The sequence below is a fragment of the Gymnogyps californianus genome, chromosome 7 (genome assembly GCF_018139145.2).
Source record: "Gymnogyps californianus isolate 813 chromosome 7, ASM1813914v2, whole genome shotgun sequence".
NCBI classification, from domain to species: Eukaryota; Metazoa; Chordata; class Aves; order Accipitriformes; family Cathartidae; genus Gymnogyps; species Gymnogyps californianus.
In genome coordinates this window covers 340,562-357,616 of record NC_059477.1, presented here as the reverse complement: position 1 = coordinate 357,616, position 17,055 = coordinate 340,562, and the positions used below count along the sequence as shown (strand labels likewise).

Sequence of the window (17,055 nt, the reverse complement as noted above, 5' to 3'; positions counted from 1 at the left end):
CGTGGGCAGCACGGGAGTGCGAGGCAAGCCGTGCCACGGGAGTGCGAGGCAAGCCGTGCCACGCGAGTGCACGGCTGGTGACCCTCCTCGTGGGTACCAAGGACATGGGGGAAGGCGGGGAGAGGTCCCTGGGAAGGTGATGCTGCTTGGAAAGATGCCGCGTCCAGTTTAGGCACCTGCTCACAACCACGCGTACCCCTATACAAATGCTAGTAAATAAAAAATATCTCTGAGGATGGAGATCCCACAGCCACCCCGCATCCCTGCTCCCGTTGTGCCGCTCATTCAGCCGGAGCATGGCAGTGGCTGGGACACACCAGGGAAGATTTAATGTTCGTCAGGGATAGAAAATAACGCCGGGAAAACTTCCATTACCCTGCTGTAGGCTGGGTGAGCATCATTTAGGAGCAAAACACCCAAATGACATCTCTGATCACCAAAATCAACGACTCCGGGGAGCAACCGCTCCAGGAGTGCCCAGCTGGATGCCCTGCTCCCCACCTCGGCTGCTCAAGAGCATCCTGCAAAAACCACAACAGTCCCGCAGTCAGTGGCGGGGGGAAAACACAGTCCACTCTAGTAAAAATAAAAAGGGGAACTAATAAAAATAAAGGCAGTTGAAAGAAAATAGAAGAAGGAATGTTTAACATCTTAAAATGGTTACAGTCGGGTTGGGGAGCACACGCGCTACGACGTGTCTCCAAAGGATGCCCATCCCCTTCACCTGCAGCAGGCTTAAACAGCAGCAAGGAGAAATAAAATGTAGAAACAAAAAGACATCCTCTAAAAAATGGAAGTTGTTCTCAAACCGGGAAGTATGAAAGATTAAAATCTCAAGCAGGCGAAACCCACACTGAAGGAGCATGGATTTTGCCGGCTGCGGGGGAGGAGCGAGCAGGAGAGGTTGGACACCAGCATCCTAACGCTGCCTGCTCCAGCCCTGGCTTGCTTCTGCTTGGACATCTTGTCCCGTGTGCGGTTGTGAAAGCACAGACACAGCGTAAGAGTAACTACTCATTGGCTACTATGTGTAGTAAATAACCAGGACTACTGAGCTACCAGGCTAAGCGCTGATATGCTGGAGGCGGGGAGGGGGGAACGTGTGGTAAGGGTCCCGTGGGAATTGTTAGGGACAGCGCTTTGCTGTGGATGTCCACTGAAGGCCAAAGCTGCAAGAGAGCTTGAGGAACAGCTCGGGAGGAACTGGGAGTGCGCCAGCGAGCTTCAGCTTTGGGCTGCAAGGACCCATGGTATACCCGCTCTGCTCCTGCTGCTCCAGCTCAGGAGGCTCCCAGCTCTCCCACCCCCTTCCCTCGACCTTTTGGCGGTGGGAGCAGAGCGATTTGACAAATCCAATCGAATAACCGAAGAGAAAAGAGCAGCCCAATAAGGGTCTTACGCAATACAAAAGGAAAAATTACGACAGCTCATCTCACTCAAGCACACTTCCTTCCCTCAGATCTGCAACCGGCAAAGTTGGCAGGAAGCTCCACCAGCTTTCCTGCCTCTATCCGCCCCGGCCCACCCGCTCCAGGGCTGCGGGCTGCTCTGCAGCATCAAGCTGCAGCCACCCGGGCTTTCCGAGCAAGTTGGGGTGGGTACCCCAGCTCCCGGCAGGCCCATCCTCGGGCTCCATCCCCGCCGTATCCCGCTCCAGCCAGGGGATAGCTGCTCCGATGCTCCCATCCCGCTGCAAGCATTGCTGTGATGCTTTCTCGCTGCACCCAGCACCTGGCTGCGATGAAACCAGACCAGAGCTCTGTTGTCTTCTTTAATAAAAACACTAACCCATGGAGCATTCATCAGGGCTCAGAAATTTGCTGCTAGCACTGCGATTCTCTTTGCTTCCTGCAAAAATAAACCCAGCTCCCTAACTGTAAGACAGCAGCAGGTGAATTGCATCGGTGTCTTACAATGCATCGTGGTCACTCAACGTTAGCTTGCTGGAAGGGGAACCTAAAAAGCGATTAACAAAAGCTTCACATTAATTGGCTTTAAAAAAATCTACAATCCTGTATGTTTTCTAAATGACGTTGGTTTTTTGTTTTTTTTTTTTTTTTTTACTTTAGTGCCCTGAAGAAGTTAAGAGATAGTTGCCAGGAGCCGGTTTCCCTCTGCTCAGGGAAATACTGTTACTGCAGCCTGCACAACAAAATTTCAAGGCTGCTTAAAAAAACCACACAGCCCTGACCCGTGCCACAGCAAGAACGGCGCTGGCATCCTCTGCCAGCGAGGAGGCCTCGCTACCCCAGCTGCGAGCCCCGACACAAACATTTCGGAGCCCAACCCAGAGCCTGAAGGGAGCCAGCTCCCCACCTTCTCCGCGCCCAGGGGCTACCGATAGCTCCCGAAGGAACCAGTTTTCCCCACTACCAGCTTTATTTGCCCACTGGGGGACTGGGCTGGCCCCTGGCAGTGCTGTGAAAGGTTAAAAGTAAGGCAAAAAAGGCGGGTTTCGGGTAAGGTCCCTTTCTCGGGTGCAGCGGGAAGGCTGCAGACCCCCCCCGGTGCAGCCCAGGGAGGAGATCCCCCCCAGCCCTGCAGGGCGGGATGCTTTGGCAGGGCTTTGGGCAGCGCGTGTGGGGCTGGTTGGGTTTTGGGGGGGGGGGAACACGCCCTCCCGCAGCCACTGCTCCGACTTCCTCCTTTCTGCCCCAGCCAACAGCGAGACAGAAATAGGAAGGAAGGATTGGGGTGCGTCGCAAAGCTCCCGATGCCCGGCTGCTTTTCCCAACCGAGCTTGAGAAGGTGAGACCATCCTCATCCCAGCCAAAGCACGGGACAGAGGAGAGGGCTTGATGCTTGGTGAGTACAGCATCTCCATTTTCTTTGCTTCTGTTCCTCCTTTCTAGCGAGGGGGAGGCAGCCGGGCAACAAGGCGGTTTCATAGCTCTGGTGTTTCCAGCGAATTTGTTTTATAATTCCTGATCTAACCTCCGGCCGCTCGAGTCCTTAGATGGGCTTCAGGGAGCTCGGCGCGGTGTCCCTCCCGCATGCGGCATGGCGCGGCGGTCAGTCTACGCAGCCTTTGCAAAGGCGGCTTGCCTGGTCTGGAATGGTTTTGCTTTTGGAGGTAGGATTAAGCTTGGAACTGCAGGTGGTTATTGGGGGGAGGGTGTCAGACCCCAAACAACCCCTTCCTCACCACCCCGCGGGCCTGGAAAGCAGAGCAGAGAGGGTACAGTGTGCTCCCCCTGCACCCTCACACATGGCGCTGGGGAGAGCGGTGCTGGCTGTGTACCCGGCCGGCAGCACCGGGCAAGCGCCAGGGCTGGGGGCTGCACTGGCTCCCCTCCCGGGAAGCCCCGCTTCCCCGTGGGATCCCACGGGGTACAAGCACCCACCGCCGGCTGCAGGATGTGACGGCTCAGAGGGGAAGAGGGAACTGGCGCGGCGGCATGGTGCGAGGGCAAGGGCGGCGGGGACAGCTGCCGGGGGGGGCTCGGCACGGTGCCATCGCCGGCATGCCGGCACAGGGACCTTCCTGGAGGTCCCTGCACCCCTGGGAGAAGAGCTGGGAGAGGGGGTGAGACCCTAGCTCTTCTCCTCCATCCCTCTGTGTGCTGTACACATCAAATACTCTGCTGACGACCATTGAAAATGCGTGGCGCCGGCAGGGAAGGCAGCAGAGGCTGCGGGCAAGCTAACCCCGGGGAGAACAGGTCCTGCCCAAAATCTCGGTGGCTCTCGGATGCAGACAAAATGCAAGGCACACCCCAGGTGTCAGGGAAAGCAGCCTGGCATGTGGTGTTGATGCTTTTTCCAACGCCACGGCCCCAGCTCCCAGCCTCCCAGGCAGGTGAAAAGCAAACGTGTGAACACTTGCAGAGGCGTCGCACCCTGCAGCCGGCACGGACGCCGGTACGCAGCTTCTGCAAGGTGTGGGAAGGCTTTAAACGGTGCGTTTCGCTGTCACAGCTGTCACATCCTGCTTCACACGGTGGTTTTGCACTTTTTCTGTCGTCATCCCAGTGCTGTTTCAATTGCAAGCGATCTCAGCATGCTGGAGAGCGCGGTGCAGGGCGATTCGTTTTCTGAGAGAAAGACATACTCGAGTCACCATAGGGCTGGTGGCGATGGGGGATCCCTCCTTTGTTCCCACGAAGCACGAGCTCTGCCAGCTCCAGGGGACGGGCTGTGCCCTCGGGCAGGTCCCTGGGTACCTGCTCAGGCCCAGGACTCTGTCCTGCGTCTCTGCAAACCCAGCAGCCGTCACAGCGTCCCCGCTGGGAAAGGCCAAGGGGTGATGCCCACTGGAGATGAGACACAAGAAATGGCTTCTCTGCTCTTAAAAATCCCAGACCACCCAGGGCACGACAGCCGGCGGGGCAGCCCCTTCCCACTCAAGCAGGGCTCTCACCCAAGAGCACAAACCCCCACCCTCCCAGGGCAGGGTGAGGGTCCCACGGGCACCCAGGGACCTCGGCGCTCAGAGCCAAGGGACGCCACCGGCCGGGGGCTTGGTGCACGTGGGAGAGTGCTCATCCCACACACCCGTCCTCTGCAGGCACTGGAGGCTGCTGGAAGGAAATACATATAAAATGTACACATATTTCCTATAATAGGACATAGGAATATATATATTCTTTTATATATATGTATAAAAGTACTTTTATATATTTTTATTTATATATATATATTTTTCTGTTATTTTTATATATATATAAAATATATAATATATATTATATAAAAATACGTACACACACACACACTGAGTGTGATACTCTGCACGGAGGGGGTCTTAGCCAGCAGGAAGCCCTGCGTATGGCCGTCTGCCTTGATGGGAACTATCCGCATCACACAACCAAGTGATGGAAGAAATGGCCGCAAGCCAAGTGACACCCACTCTCCCATCCTGGGTGTACCCCGCTCCACTCATTTACCACCCGTGCGTGGGGTCTGGGCCACCCAGAGTTAGCGGGAGAAGGAGCAGCGCTGCTGGGTGCGATATCCGGCATCTCTGTCACAGCGTGATGGTGACGCGGCACCAGGGATGCTTGGGAGCGCGGAGGAAGCGCCCGGGGGCACCAAGGCACGAGCACTGACGCTAGTGGCACCTCACCGTTGCAGGCGGATGGTGCAAACGCCCCAGCAGTCCTCCCGGGATGCTGGGCACGGCAGCGCGTCCTCCCGTTTTGCAAGAAACCAGATGTTTAGCAAAGCACTGGAGGGGAGTTGCGGCTAACAGACTGCAAGACCCGTCTCTGCTGTTGAACGCTTGTCTTATTTATAGCAACGAGATCGCCGCTAGCATCAACACTTCCCCTTCAGCCCTATTTATAAATCCCAGCTTGCTCCTCCGTGCTGCACAGCAGCCTGCTCCATCCCACCGACACCCCCCAGCATGCCCAGCGCCCTGAGAGGCTGGCGTGCCCCAGCTTTGCTCCCTGCCCCCACGCAGGACAGCACCCAGCCCTTTCCTCGTGCACTTTCTCCGAGGCCGCCTTCACATTTTCTGACTCCGAGACCCTTCAGGAGCATCTTGCCCTGCCTGAGCCGTGCCAAGTACGTAACATACAGCAAGCGAGGGATGCTCCATAGATGGAATACCCTGGTGGCTTCTGCAAAGGGCTCCTGGTGAAGCGGAGCCCCGGTCCTGAGCCACCCGAGGCACGTGGCGAGACGATCAGAGCTCAGGGCCAAGGAAGACCCTGGTCCTGGGGTGCAGCTTTCTCCCCCTGATGTCACCATGGAGCCCTGGCCAGGGAGCAGAGCCTGGTGGCAACTTGCCCTGCACCTAGCCAGGGCGCTCGGTCTCGGCACCTCGCTCCCCACCCCGGGATGAAGGTGGTTGTAAAGCTCTGCAGTTCTGTTCCTTTACACCAGGGCAGGAGGATGGACTATGCGCATCCCTCTGCTTGCTTTAATTTAGGAAAAAAAGGAAAAAAAACCCAACATCCGAGGCAGAGCGCACCCAGGAGAAGAGCACCCAGGACTGGCGGTGGCAGAGCCAAAGGGATCGTCAAGGGGGTCAGAGAAAACGCTGCTAAGGCCTGTGTCTGAGCCCTGCTAATGCAGTCAGACCGAAAACCTGCTTTCCCCTCCTCCGAACACTGTAAGGAGGCAGACAAAAGCAGAAGCCCCATTTGTTCTCTTTGAAAGTCACCCTACGTCACGTATACACTCATCCACCCACATACCAGTGAATAATTTCCCTCCACAGCAGCAGAAAAGAAGTGGTGAGCTTTCTTCTGCTGCTCTCCCCTAGTATCAGGGTGGGCTTTACATTCCTGCGACAAGGGAAAGGAACAACTTTGGGGATTAGAAAGGCATCCAAATCCAGCCCACGAAATGAACCCTACATTACAAAACTCAATAGCAGCCAGAGCTGGGCGCGTGTTGAGGTTCCCACTTTATTGCTGGGGTTTGGGAGCTTTTTTTAATCCAGTTTTAATTGGAAACTTGCTCCGTTTTATGAGATGAGCCTGTAAGCAGGAACCTCTAACCTCCAGCAAAGATGAGGAGCTCGCAGAGCCTCGGTCCACCCCATCGCCGCCCCGCGCCTTGGCATGGCGGCAGGAATTAAACACTTGGAAACGTCGGGCGGGTGGGATGGCAGGAGCTCACCCAGCCTGTGGGTTCGGTCCCCACAGCCTGTGTGGGAACTTGTAGCTTGTAGAAGAGCTGGAGCCTAATTAGGCACATTTAGGTTGTCGATCAGCTGAGTGCTACAGGAAACGAGGGTGGGAGCGGCTCTTCCCTCCTGCCAGCAGCGGCAGCTCTTCCTGGGCAAGAGCCTGTTTCCCTGGCCCCGTTTTTGGGGGGGGGGGGTTTTGCAGAAATACGAGCTCACGCTATTTTCAGCATCCCCAGGGCGCTACTAATTAACTAGACACGTGCGGCGAAGCAGATGCAAGCAGCGATCGATATCAAATGAAGGGCGTGAATACAGCTAAGAGTACAGCAAAGGTGGTCACGAAGGAGCCAGCTGTGCCTCGGCGTGCGATGTTGCTCTCGGAGGACCTCTCGGGTTGGGCTGGCACATGTCGCCGCGTGCATCCCGGGCACAGGCCGCCACAGCCCAAATGTGTGATCAAAGTCATTTCCCAGCAAGGTGCGCCCAGGAGGGTCCAACGGGGATTTGGTGTCCACCCCGCCTTGATAAGAGCTTTTACTGTTAAGAACTTTTTCTTTTTTTTTAACTTTAAGAGTTTTGACCTGTTGTCTGCAAGCTCAAACAGTGCTGGCAGAATTTGGAGGTGACAAAAATGTGTTGGGCCAGCTAAGCGTGGCAAATGCGTAGCATGGTATCGTGCAGCTGTGACGATAAACGATGCCCTTAAAAACTTGCCAAGGTGGACTGTGGTGGTGGAGAGGGACTTGCAGGGGACGTCTTTGTGAAGAAGGGCTCTGTCCACCCACAACAAGATGGTCTTGGGCCAGACACAGCAGAGTGAGCTCCTGGGCCACATCACCGTGAGGGTTTGACTGGGTGACCACAGAGGCACCTCTCGTTGCCTGTGCAGCCGTGCGGTGGCAAGGCTGCCGGAGCTCTGCCGGGGAGGCTGGCTCCAGGGCAGGGTGGGGTTCCCAAGGCTGCAAACCTTCACATCCTGATGACCCCTGCCATAAGCAACGGTGGCAACCAACCTTAGCGGTCCTGCCGCAATCTCTGAGTCCATACTACAGCTGGGCACCGAACCTCACTGTGCAAATGTCACTGAAATGACACCCATCAACCCACCTAGACCTTCTTTCTGCCCTCGGGAGGAGACTAGACCTTCTTTCAAGGCTGACCAGCGTCATCCTTTGCTTGTCTGCTATCTTACAGAGGCTGACGAGCTAAGAAAGGACATCCTGACACCTCAGAAGGGGATCTGAGCAGCCCTACACGCTAACCCGGCCTCAGTGCCTTTTGAAGGTTTCCCTTGTTTTCTCATTTCCATTTCGCTCTGAGCTGTTAATTCGGCAGGTTAACAGGAGGGGGTGATGGCACTTTGCGAGGCCGGCAGGAGCCAGGGAGTGGTTGTTCTCTTGCTCAGGGCAGCGTCAGAGCTATTTCAAAACCGATGACCTGTTTTTCGGATGCTGTCTCTAATATTGCTAAAAAGGGCAGTGTTTGTTGTTCCTTTGTGCTTTCTTATTCCTTTTTCTTCTCTTAACAAATTCCTCTTTTCTCACTTCCCCGTGTGCGTCCATGTTGCAAGGCCGCTACTCTGTTGGTTTTTGCTCCAGGGCTGTGCTGGGGGGAAGGCGTTACGAGAAATGATGGCGTTAATGAACGTGATCTAACGTGGCAAGAACACTGAAAAATCGCTCCCCGAGAGCGATTTAGCCAACTTTATGGATCACATAAATTTCTGGGATCAGGAGATGCGCTTTGGGGCAAGAAGCGAGTAGTGTGAGCAGCTAGAACAAGCACTGTGAGAATGTGCTCGTGAAGAACAGGGTCTCTATCATGCTCTGAAACGCTGGTGTAACTGAGGATAGCAAGTGCTTGAGGGGTTTGGACGATGTGCTTGGGAGTCCTTCCCTGCACGCTGGTAAGAAATGTGCAGCCACCTCCCCAGCCCCGGGGTCAGAGCCCTCACCCACGGCATCGCGTCCTGGCCCCCCTCCCCGTGCGGGTCTGACTCCATCACCCCGTCCTTCTTCTTCGCCCTGCACATTGTGCAAGAGCCAGCCTGATGGTTGCCACACCGGCAGGCTGGACCTCACCACGCAGTGCGAGCCAGCCTCTCTGCTTCCCTCGGAGACAGGACTGCGGCTCTCTTAGGATTGCCGGTCACCCGTGTCCTGACGTTGGAAACCCTCGCTTGTTGGAAATCCTCAGCAGGAAAACTTACGTTAATTCACTACATTAAATACTTCATTTCCTTGATGAATCAGTTAAGTGTAAAGCAAGTAGTAACAGACTTGTTTTCCCACGTATCTAGCACGCCTGGCTAGTTAATTAGTAGAAATGGTCCTTTTGTTAATTTTGATTCCAATTTGCATCCAAATATAGCTCGACGCAGAAGCTGAAAAAACTCACATCTCGTAAAAACTAAATGCAGTGCTTGCGATTTTCCAATGTTACGTAGATATAGTCATAGAGGTAGAAGAGTCTGGATAAATACTACGTCAAGCTTTGCAGCAGTTCAGCTGAACGCATAGCGATACAGCGCGAGTTCCTGCTCTGCTGACTTCCACATTTAGTCCATAAGCTATGTTTATTGGAAACCAACTTATTTTTGTAAGAGCGCGCAAGCACCCGTCCTGAGTCAGCCCACGCACCGGGGTGGCTGCCCTGGCTCCGGCTGCCCGACTCGCAGGGCTGCGGCAGGGTCACGCCCTGAGGCTCTGCCCGCAGCGGGACGGCTGCGGGAAGGACACGTCCCCCTGGTGCCACCGTGCTCTGCAGCCGCTTTCTGTAGGGTTTGAGGGCTCAGCGTCACAAGGGTGCTTTTTGTCTTGCAGAAGATGCCGCGTGACTGCTGCCTCCGGCTGCTGGCGGTGACCTGGGTGCTGCTGTTGGTGACGATAGGTGAGCCTGACCTGCCCTTCCTCGCTGCCTTCCTCCCGGCACCTTACGTGGGCAGTGAAATGGGGGGGGGGGAACCCAAATGCTGCCCAACAGCGACGGGAACATGGCATTGAGAGGCGTGCAAGGGCCAGATACTGCATTTCCCGGATCTGGAGTTAACTCGAGCCAGCCCAGCTGAGGGACAGCAAGGCAGGTGAGGACCCTGCCAGGGCCCCCAGCGTGGGTTTTATAGGCAGGGCGGGCTCAGGACAGCATGGGTGCCCAGTGCTGGGTGTCAGAGCACCCCATGGCTGCCGCTGCTGCAGACCGGCCTCCCCCAAGTGCCCCCCACACCAACTCTGTCTTCTCTCCGTTTCAGCCTTTGCCATGGAGTGCCCCAAGATCAAGGTGGGGACGTGCAAGGACTGCATCCAGTCCGGCCCCGGCTGCGCCTGGTGCAAGAAGCCGGTAGGTCCAGGTAGCCTCTCGCGCTGTCAGCCCCCAGCGGCCAGCTAACAGGCAGCAGGATGGTCACCCTGCCCGCCCGGCTCTGCCTGCGGCGGAGGGGGGAGACTGCGTCCTGAGAGCGTTTCATGTCCTACATGGTGGATGGGGCCAGGAGGGATCTGACAGGCAGGACCCTTCAGCCTTCCTTTCTCCATCAATACCGTGGAGACCTGGTTTGGGAGCTGGGTCATCTTGTGACGAGCCCGTTCACCTCCTGCTCCTCTGATTTTTTTCCCGCTGATGTTGCAACACGCAGAGTTTCACCAAAGCTGGCGAGCCAGACTCCATCCGCTGCGACACCATCGAGCAGCTGCAGCAGAGGGGATGCCCGCGCAACCAGATTGAGTTTCCCGTCAACGACATTACGAGAACACAGGACAGACCCTTAAGCAGCGACATACAGCTGACTCCCCAGGAGGTGCACCTGAAACTGAGGATAGGTACGGTCTGCCTGGCGTTCCCAACGCCCTTCTGCTCGCCCCCAGGCTCAGCTGGGACGTGGTGGCATGTTGCAGCCCGCGTTTCCTCCCCTTTTCTTCCGAAAGAGAGGAGGATCCCAGCGGGGGGTGGGCGATGGGGCGAGACGTGAGCCACAGCACGGCGGCTGATCCTTGACATCCCCGTCCCGCAGGCCAGCCCGCTGTATTCGAGGTGAAGTTTCGCCGTGCCATGGGGTACCCCATTGATCTCTACTACCTCATGGACCTCTCCTACTCCATGCTGGATGACCTGGAGAAGGTGAAGAAGCTGGGAGGGGAGCTGCTCAGGGCGCTGGAGAGCACCACCCCTTCTCGCCGCATAGGTGAGCCCATCTCCAGCACGGGACCCCGGCACACTTGTTTGCTGCTGGGAATAGCCACGGGGCTGGAGTGGGATGCAGGCAGCGGGCAGCGTGGCCCATCCTCTGCCAGGCTGGAGAGTGTGCCAGGGCAAGGGACGTGGATACGTACATGGGGGCCAGCAGATTTTCCATGCCCTGTGCCGCAGGGATGCCTGCCGGTCCCTGCCGCCCCTGCCCCTGACACTCCAGTCTTGGATGCCCTAGGGTTTGGCTCCTTTGTGGACAAGACGGTGCTGCCCTTCGTGAACACGCACCCCGAGAAGCTGCAGAACCCCTGCCCCAACAAGGACAAGCAATGCCAGCCTCCCTTCGCCTTCAAGCACATCCTCTCGCTGACCGACAACGCCAAGAAGTTCGAGAGTGAAGTGGGGAAGCAGTTCATCTCGGGGAACCTGGATGCCCCGGAGGGGGGGCTGGATGCCATGATGCAGGCAGCGGTGTGCGGGGTGAGTCCCTGCATCCGCCCCGCTGCCGGCAGCTCTGCGCAGGCATGAGGGCTGCGACCCACGCTCACGGACTGTCCCTCAGGAGGTGGCTCTGCCCCTCTCCAGGTGGGCTCTGGAAGCCCATCGTGTGTAAGTCCTGATTCAGCAGCAGGGCAGGTTACTCTGGGGGGATACAAGAGAGCATCTTACCCCAGAGCCTTCTGACCCTGACCTCCTATAACCCACCTCCCCCATGTCCCCTGCCCCACACTGTGGCTGACGCGAGACTTTGGCAAGGGCCGTACCGTGCCCACTGGCACTGTCCTCCCGGCCCCGCTCAGGGACAGGTCTCCATGCCACTTGCAGGACTTGATCGGCTGGCGTAACGTGACCCGCTTGCTGGTGTATGCTACCGATGACGGCTTCCACTTCGCCGGCGACGGTAAGCTTGGGGCCATCCTGACCCCCAACGACGGCCAGTGCCACTTGGAGGACAACATGTACAAAAAGAGCAACGAGTTTGTAAGTACCCAGGGGCTGCTCAGCGGCTCCGCACCCTCAGCCTCGCTCCCCCAGGCAGAAAAAAAAGTCACATAAAAAGCCTGTTGCTGAGACCACAAAGTCACCATAATCACCGTAATTTGGGCCACGAAACCCAAGCTGTCCACCCTTCTGCTGGTGGGGGAGATTGCGCTGAGTGTGGCGTCCCTCTCCCCACCTAGGACTACCCGTCTGTCGGCCAGCTGGTCCAGAAGCTTGCTGAAAACAACATTCAGCCCATTTTTGCTGTCACCAGTAAGATGGTAGATGTTTACAAGGTAAGGAGACTTCAGATGGTCCAGGTACCTCCCGTCCCTCCCCAGGAGGACAGAAAGAGCTGCGGGTGTCCTCCTGCTGCTGCCCCCTGCTCCGCCGTCACACGGGGGGGGGACCGCTCACCTCTTTGCTCTCGGCAGAAACTCAGTGAGATGATCCCAAAGTCGGCAGTGGGAGAGCTGAACGAGGACTCCAGCAACATCATTGAACTCATCCAGGTGGCCTACAATGTAAGTGCTGGAGGAGGCTTGTTTCGCCTGTCTGGCAGGGCTCGGAGCAGGGAAAGGTTTCCATTGTGTGTCCTCGCTGTCAGAGAGCAGTTGGGACCAGGGCTTTGAGTACAGGACATGCTGAGTCCCTTTGCCCACAGCAAGCAAGAGGTTCCCGCTTCTCCAATGCTATCACCTGCCTTTCCAGAAACACCCCAGGCAGCTGAGAGCCCAGACTGGGGTGCTCCCTGCCCTAACCCCCTGGGCTGGAGGGAAGCCCTGACCTGCAACCCCACATCCCCTTGCTTTGGTCTCCTCTTGGACTGATGGCACTTTCTCCACCATTTCCCCACAGAACCTCTCCTCGCGGATCATCCTGGACCACTCCACCCTGCCGGACGTCCTGGATGTCAAATACGACTCCATATGCAGTAAGGACAAGGTCACCTTGGACGAAGTGAGAGGGCAGTGCGACAACGTCAAGATCAACGATGAGGTACATTCCCCCGTACCGGGAACGCCCCGCAGCTCGCAAGGTTCCTGATGCCTATCCTGTTTAATGGCAGGAACCCCGCCTGTTGTTCCAGGCTTTCTGTTTACATGAATTTAATGTCAAGAGTGTCCAAAATGCTGCGGGATGGGAGGGATCCTCCATTGCGCTGGATGTGCGTGTGCTCAGCCTGGGGCCGATACCACCCTCCGATTGCTGAAGCTACCTGACGGCCTCTGGCCCTTCCCTTTCTCACTCTGCACTTTCTAGGTCATCTTCAGAGTGAAGGTCACGGCCAAGGAGTGCATCAAAAGCCAGTCCTTCACCATCCGGCCGCTGGGCTTCACAGACACCCTCACCGTCCACCTGGACAGCAACTGCAACTGCAACTGCAGTGAGCAGCCCGACCCGACCGCCTGCAGTGGGAAAGGCAGCATCGTCTGCGGGATCTGCAGGTACGTGCTGTCCCCCTCAAACACTATTATTTCAAATGCTGCCGGAGCTGGGGAGCTGCTGGGAGAGGGCCATCGGGCCAAGCTGAGGGCTTGGCTCTGCAGCTTTGCGCCAATTTTCTTATTCAGAGAGGCGGACTACATTCATGGAGGTGGGGGACACAATGAGCTCTCTCTTCTGTTGGTGGAGCCTCTGCTGCTTTCCTAAGGGCATCCACCCGTCCGTCCAACTCTCCACCCATCCATCCAACTCTCCAACCGTGCACCTACCCACCCATTGAGCAGAAACAGATTTCTACAGAAATCTCTCAAAATCCCACTTCTGGGCTGCAGTTCACGCAGGTCTTTAAGTGCGATTATTGCTTCATGGCCCCTTGGTGACAGGGAGAGGAAAAGACTGGGTTTCCTCAGGAAATACTCAGATCTCCTTGGCAAGGGTTTGGAAATTATAAATATAACAACAATTTCCGGGCAACTGTTTGGTGTTGTAAATACGACTGGGGGAAAAGCAGCGTTTCTGAGGTTTCCTCCCAATCAGCCGCCCTGCTCCAGCACGGAGTTAGCACCAACATGCCGTGGTTGGTTTTCGGCAAGGCTGTCCCAGATTTGCTCCACTTTGGTTGAGGTCTGGGCCCCACATATGCCCCACGGCATTCCTTGTGGCCACTGACCCGGGCTCGCTCCTCTCCTTTGATGGTAGCTGCAATTCAGGCTACACGGGGAAGAACTGCGAGTGCGAAACCAAAGGCAAGACCAGCAAGGAGCTGGAGGGCAGCTGCCGGAAGGACAACAGCTCGGTCATCTGCTCGGGGCTGGGGGACTGCGTGTGCGGGCAGTGCATCTGCCACACCAGCGACGTGCCCAACAAGCAGATCTATGGCACCTTCTGCGAGTGCAACAACGTGAACTGCGAGTTTCACAACGGCTCCCCCTGCGGCGGCCCAGGTGATGGATCTGTGTGAGGGGTACTGTTTAGAAAGATTAAATCCCCAGGGAGATGCTGCCTTTCCCTGCCAAAACCCAAGTGGGTGGGTTTGGGAGTCCTGGGTCCCACCGCACCAGCCTGCAGGACCTCCTCGGCCATCCCAAGGAGGGCGGCATGGAGAGCGCAGGGTGGGCGGTGCTCTCCAAGCACGGGCAGAGGGAGGGCGACCTGGCTCTCTGTAGGATCCTGGTCTGAAAGGTCTTCCCCCACAGATCGTGGCAAATGCGACTGCGGGGAGTGCAAGTGCACGGCTGGGTACCAGGGCAGCGCCTGCCAGTGCAGGAAGTCAACGGATGGCTGCTTGAACATCCGCGGCAACGAGTGCAGCCACCGCGGGACCTGCCACTGCAACCGCTGCCAGTGCCGGGAGGGATACCAGCCCCCCTTCTGTCAGGAGTGCCCCGTCTGCCCCTCACCCTGCGGCAGATACGTGTGAGTGATGCACGTGGAGACAGCAGGGAGGGCGGCGGGGATCCTCCCCACCTCCTGGGCAGGCGCAGGCAAGTCCTGCCCGTGCTTCGGCAGAGCCCAGGCGCAGTCAAAGCCAGGTGAGAGGTCCTCTGCCCCTGCAGAGGTGAGCTCTGGCCGCCTGTTTTGCAGCTCCTGCGTGGAGTGCAAGGCCTTCCTGAGTGGCCCTTTCCAGAAGAACTGCTCCCAGGCCTGCCCCAACATCCGGGTGGACGACGAGTCCACGGGCGTGAGCAAGCAGTGCAGAGAGAAGGACTCAGAGAACTGCTGGATCTCCTTCCGCATGGTGCAGGAGGACGGCGAGGAGATATACACCATCACTGTCGATCCTAAAAAAGGTACCCCGACCCTGCTCCTCCTGCCCCTCTGCAGGCAGGCTGCTGGCTCTGCCATGGCGGCCTCGCCGCCTCAACGGGGGGCTTCAGCCGGATGCTGTTTGTTCGCCCTGCAGAGTGCCCGGAGCCTCCCAACATCGCGCTGATCGTGGGCGGCACCATTGCCGGCGTGGCCCTCATCGGCCTGGTGCTCCTGCTGATCTGGCGGCTCTTGACGGAGCTGTTTGACCGCCGGGAATACCGCCGGTTCGAGAAGGAGAAGTCCAAGGCCAAGTGGAATGATGTAAGAGAGCCCGTCTGCGGCGGTGGGGTGTGTTGGGACACTCACGTACATGCGGTGGGGACATCCTCTCCAGAGGCAGCCATGGCAGACCTGAGCCCTCCCTACTGGCTGGTTTTGCAGCCCGGCTGGATTTTGCAGGGGACTAAAGCAGCCTGTGGGCTCTTCTGCCAACGCTGTCTGCCCTGTCAACATTGGGAGGGGTGAGGTGGGCAACGCTCCGCTGAAAATCTGATACAGCACAACAACACGGGCCTCTCACCTCTCTCCCTCCAGGCTGATAACCCCCTCTTCAAGAGTGCCACCACCACGGTCGTGAACCCCAGGTTCAATGGGCAATGAAGCAGCGCAACGCCTGGCAGCACTAGGACCCACCGTTAAATAAGGAAACGCCAAGCTAAGGAAATCTCAAACTAAGGCTCCCACCTCCTCTTCTTTATCCTTGTTGGTTTGTTCCCTTCTTCCAAGAGGCCACCAGCACGTCAGGCGCTGGCTGAGGGGCTGCACCACGCCTGTCTCCGGGCGCAGCGTTTGATGGTTGGGTTAGTGGAGCTGGGAGAAGGGAACAGACACAGCTTTGCCGTGGATGGGACTGCAGAGCAGGTCTCACCAGCCGGCACATGCAACGGCTCCTGTACCGGTTACCGACTGTCTCAGCTCTTGATGCAAACTTTGCCTCCTGGCAGGAGTCTTGGACACCAAGCCCCAAAACCAGCTGAGTGCACAGAGCGCTTCCAGCTTTGATTTGGAGCTGGGATTTCAAAACTGCCATTTCCTTTCTGCTCCCAGGCTGTTTCATGCCTTCCCCTGCTGCACTGGTCTCCACCACTAAGTTTGCACTAGTTTCTAAAGCACTCACTGCTGAGTTGGACGTGGAGGGTCCTCCAGGGTGGCGGTCTGCTCTGGAGGTTGCGGTGAAGTGATGGGCCCTAAGGGCTAGTGAGCGCCCGGAGATGAAGAGCAGCCGGGGAACGTGCACTGAATCTTTTTTCCAAATCATCAGCTGCTTCCCAGTGTCGCTCCCCTCTCAGACCTACCTCGGGCAAGGTTCTCCTTGGGCTTCTGCAAGCGTGGCTTACCTCTGCCAGGCCTTGAGCCCTCTGCATGACTAGGAGGCAAAGGAGCAACTGTTTGAACTATGAAACATCGGCACTGAGCACGTGAAACATTGCCTGCAGCTCAGAGCTCGGCCACAGCTTCTTCCACCACCCCCGGGGCTAGATCTCTTCCCTGCTCTGCAAGCACATCAGACATGCTGAGGGCCAGGCGTGCAAAAGACCCGGCAGTACCGGCAGCATCTCCAGCTCAGCACTTTTCCAAACCATGCACAGCAGCTAATTGCTCTTACGTTGTGGGATCATTCCTGCGAAATAGCGGTACAATTCCACATTTGCTTTAAGTTTGGGAATAATTTGCATATAGCTGTATTATGTCACATCTTCATTTGCTCTCTGAAGAGGTCTAACGTTAATAAAAATTAATATATATAGTAAAGACATCTGTCCTGCTAAGAATCAGGTGTAAGGGCAGCAGCTGAAGCTTTCATTGGAGAAACTACAGCAAAATCCTGTCATTGCTGCCAGCAGCTCCCATAAATACAGTGCCCGGGAAAGATGCTGGCCAGAGGAACAAACTAACTGTCTTCTACGCTCATTTGCCATCTACATCCTGAAAGGTGCTCCCCTGCAAGCCAAAAATGACTCACTAAATGATGCAGACCATCTTGTCCCTCCTGTCCATCTGCTGGCAGCTATATGTAAAGCACTTTAAGCAAGAGTGGCTGTACCGCGTCAGACCAGGGG

General features: G+C 56.8%; 1 protein-coding gene across 1 annotated transcript; it reads left to right on the top strand.

The window, feature by feature from the left end:
• Positions 1-2,738: 2,738 nt before the first annotated feature.
• ITGB2 (integrin subunit beta 2) lies at positions 2,739-16,747 on the top strand. The gene is made up of 16 exons (XM_050899792.1): positions 2,739-2,805; positions 9,400-9,466; positions 9,825-9,913; positions 10,209-10,392; positions 10,584-10,754; positions 10,998-11,239; positions 11,585-11,740; positions 11,941-12,036; positions 12,175-12,264; positions 12,599-12,739; positions 13,004-13,188; positions 13,886-14,130; positions 14,383-14,602; positions 14,771-14,976; positions 15,090-15,256; positions 15,530-16,747. Exons 2-16 carry the CDS (start codon positions 9,403-9,405, stop codon positions 15,593-15,595), a joined length of 2,322 nt encoding a protein of 773 aa, XP_050755749.1. The 5' UTR covers positions 2,739-2,805; positions 9,400-9,402; the 3' UTR covers positions 15,596-16,747.
• The last annotated feature ends 308 nt before the right edge of the window (positions 16,748-17,055 follow it).

Excerpts from the sequence above, each read along its gene's own strand:
- ITGB2 (XM_050899792.1), top strand. The coding sequence starts at position 9,403 with ATGCCGCGTGACTGCTGCCTCCGGCTGCTGGCGGTGACCTGGGTGCTG. Across the intron at positions 13,189-13,885 it reads ATCGTCTGCGGGATCTGCAG|CTGCAATTCAGGCTACACGG; the intron begins GTACGTGCTGTC and ends CTTTGATGGTAG. Across the intron at positions 14,977-15,089 it reads CACTGTCGATCCTAAAAAAG|AGTGCCCGGAGCCTCCCAAC; the intron begins GTACCCCGACCC and ends TTCGCCCTGCAG.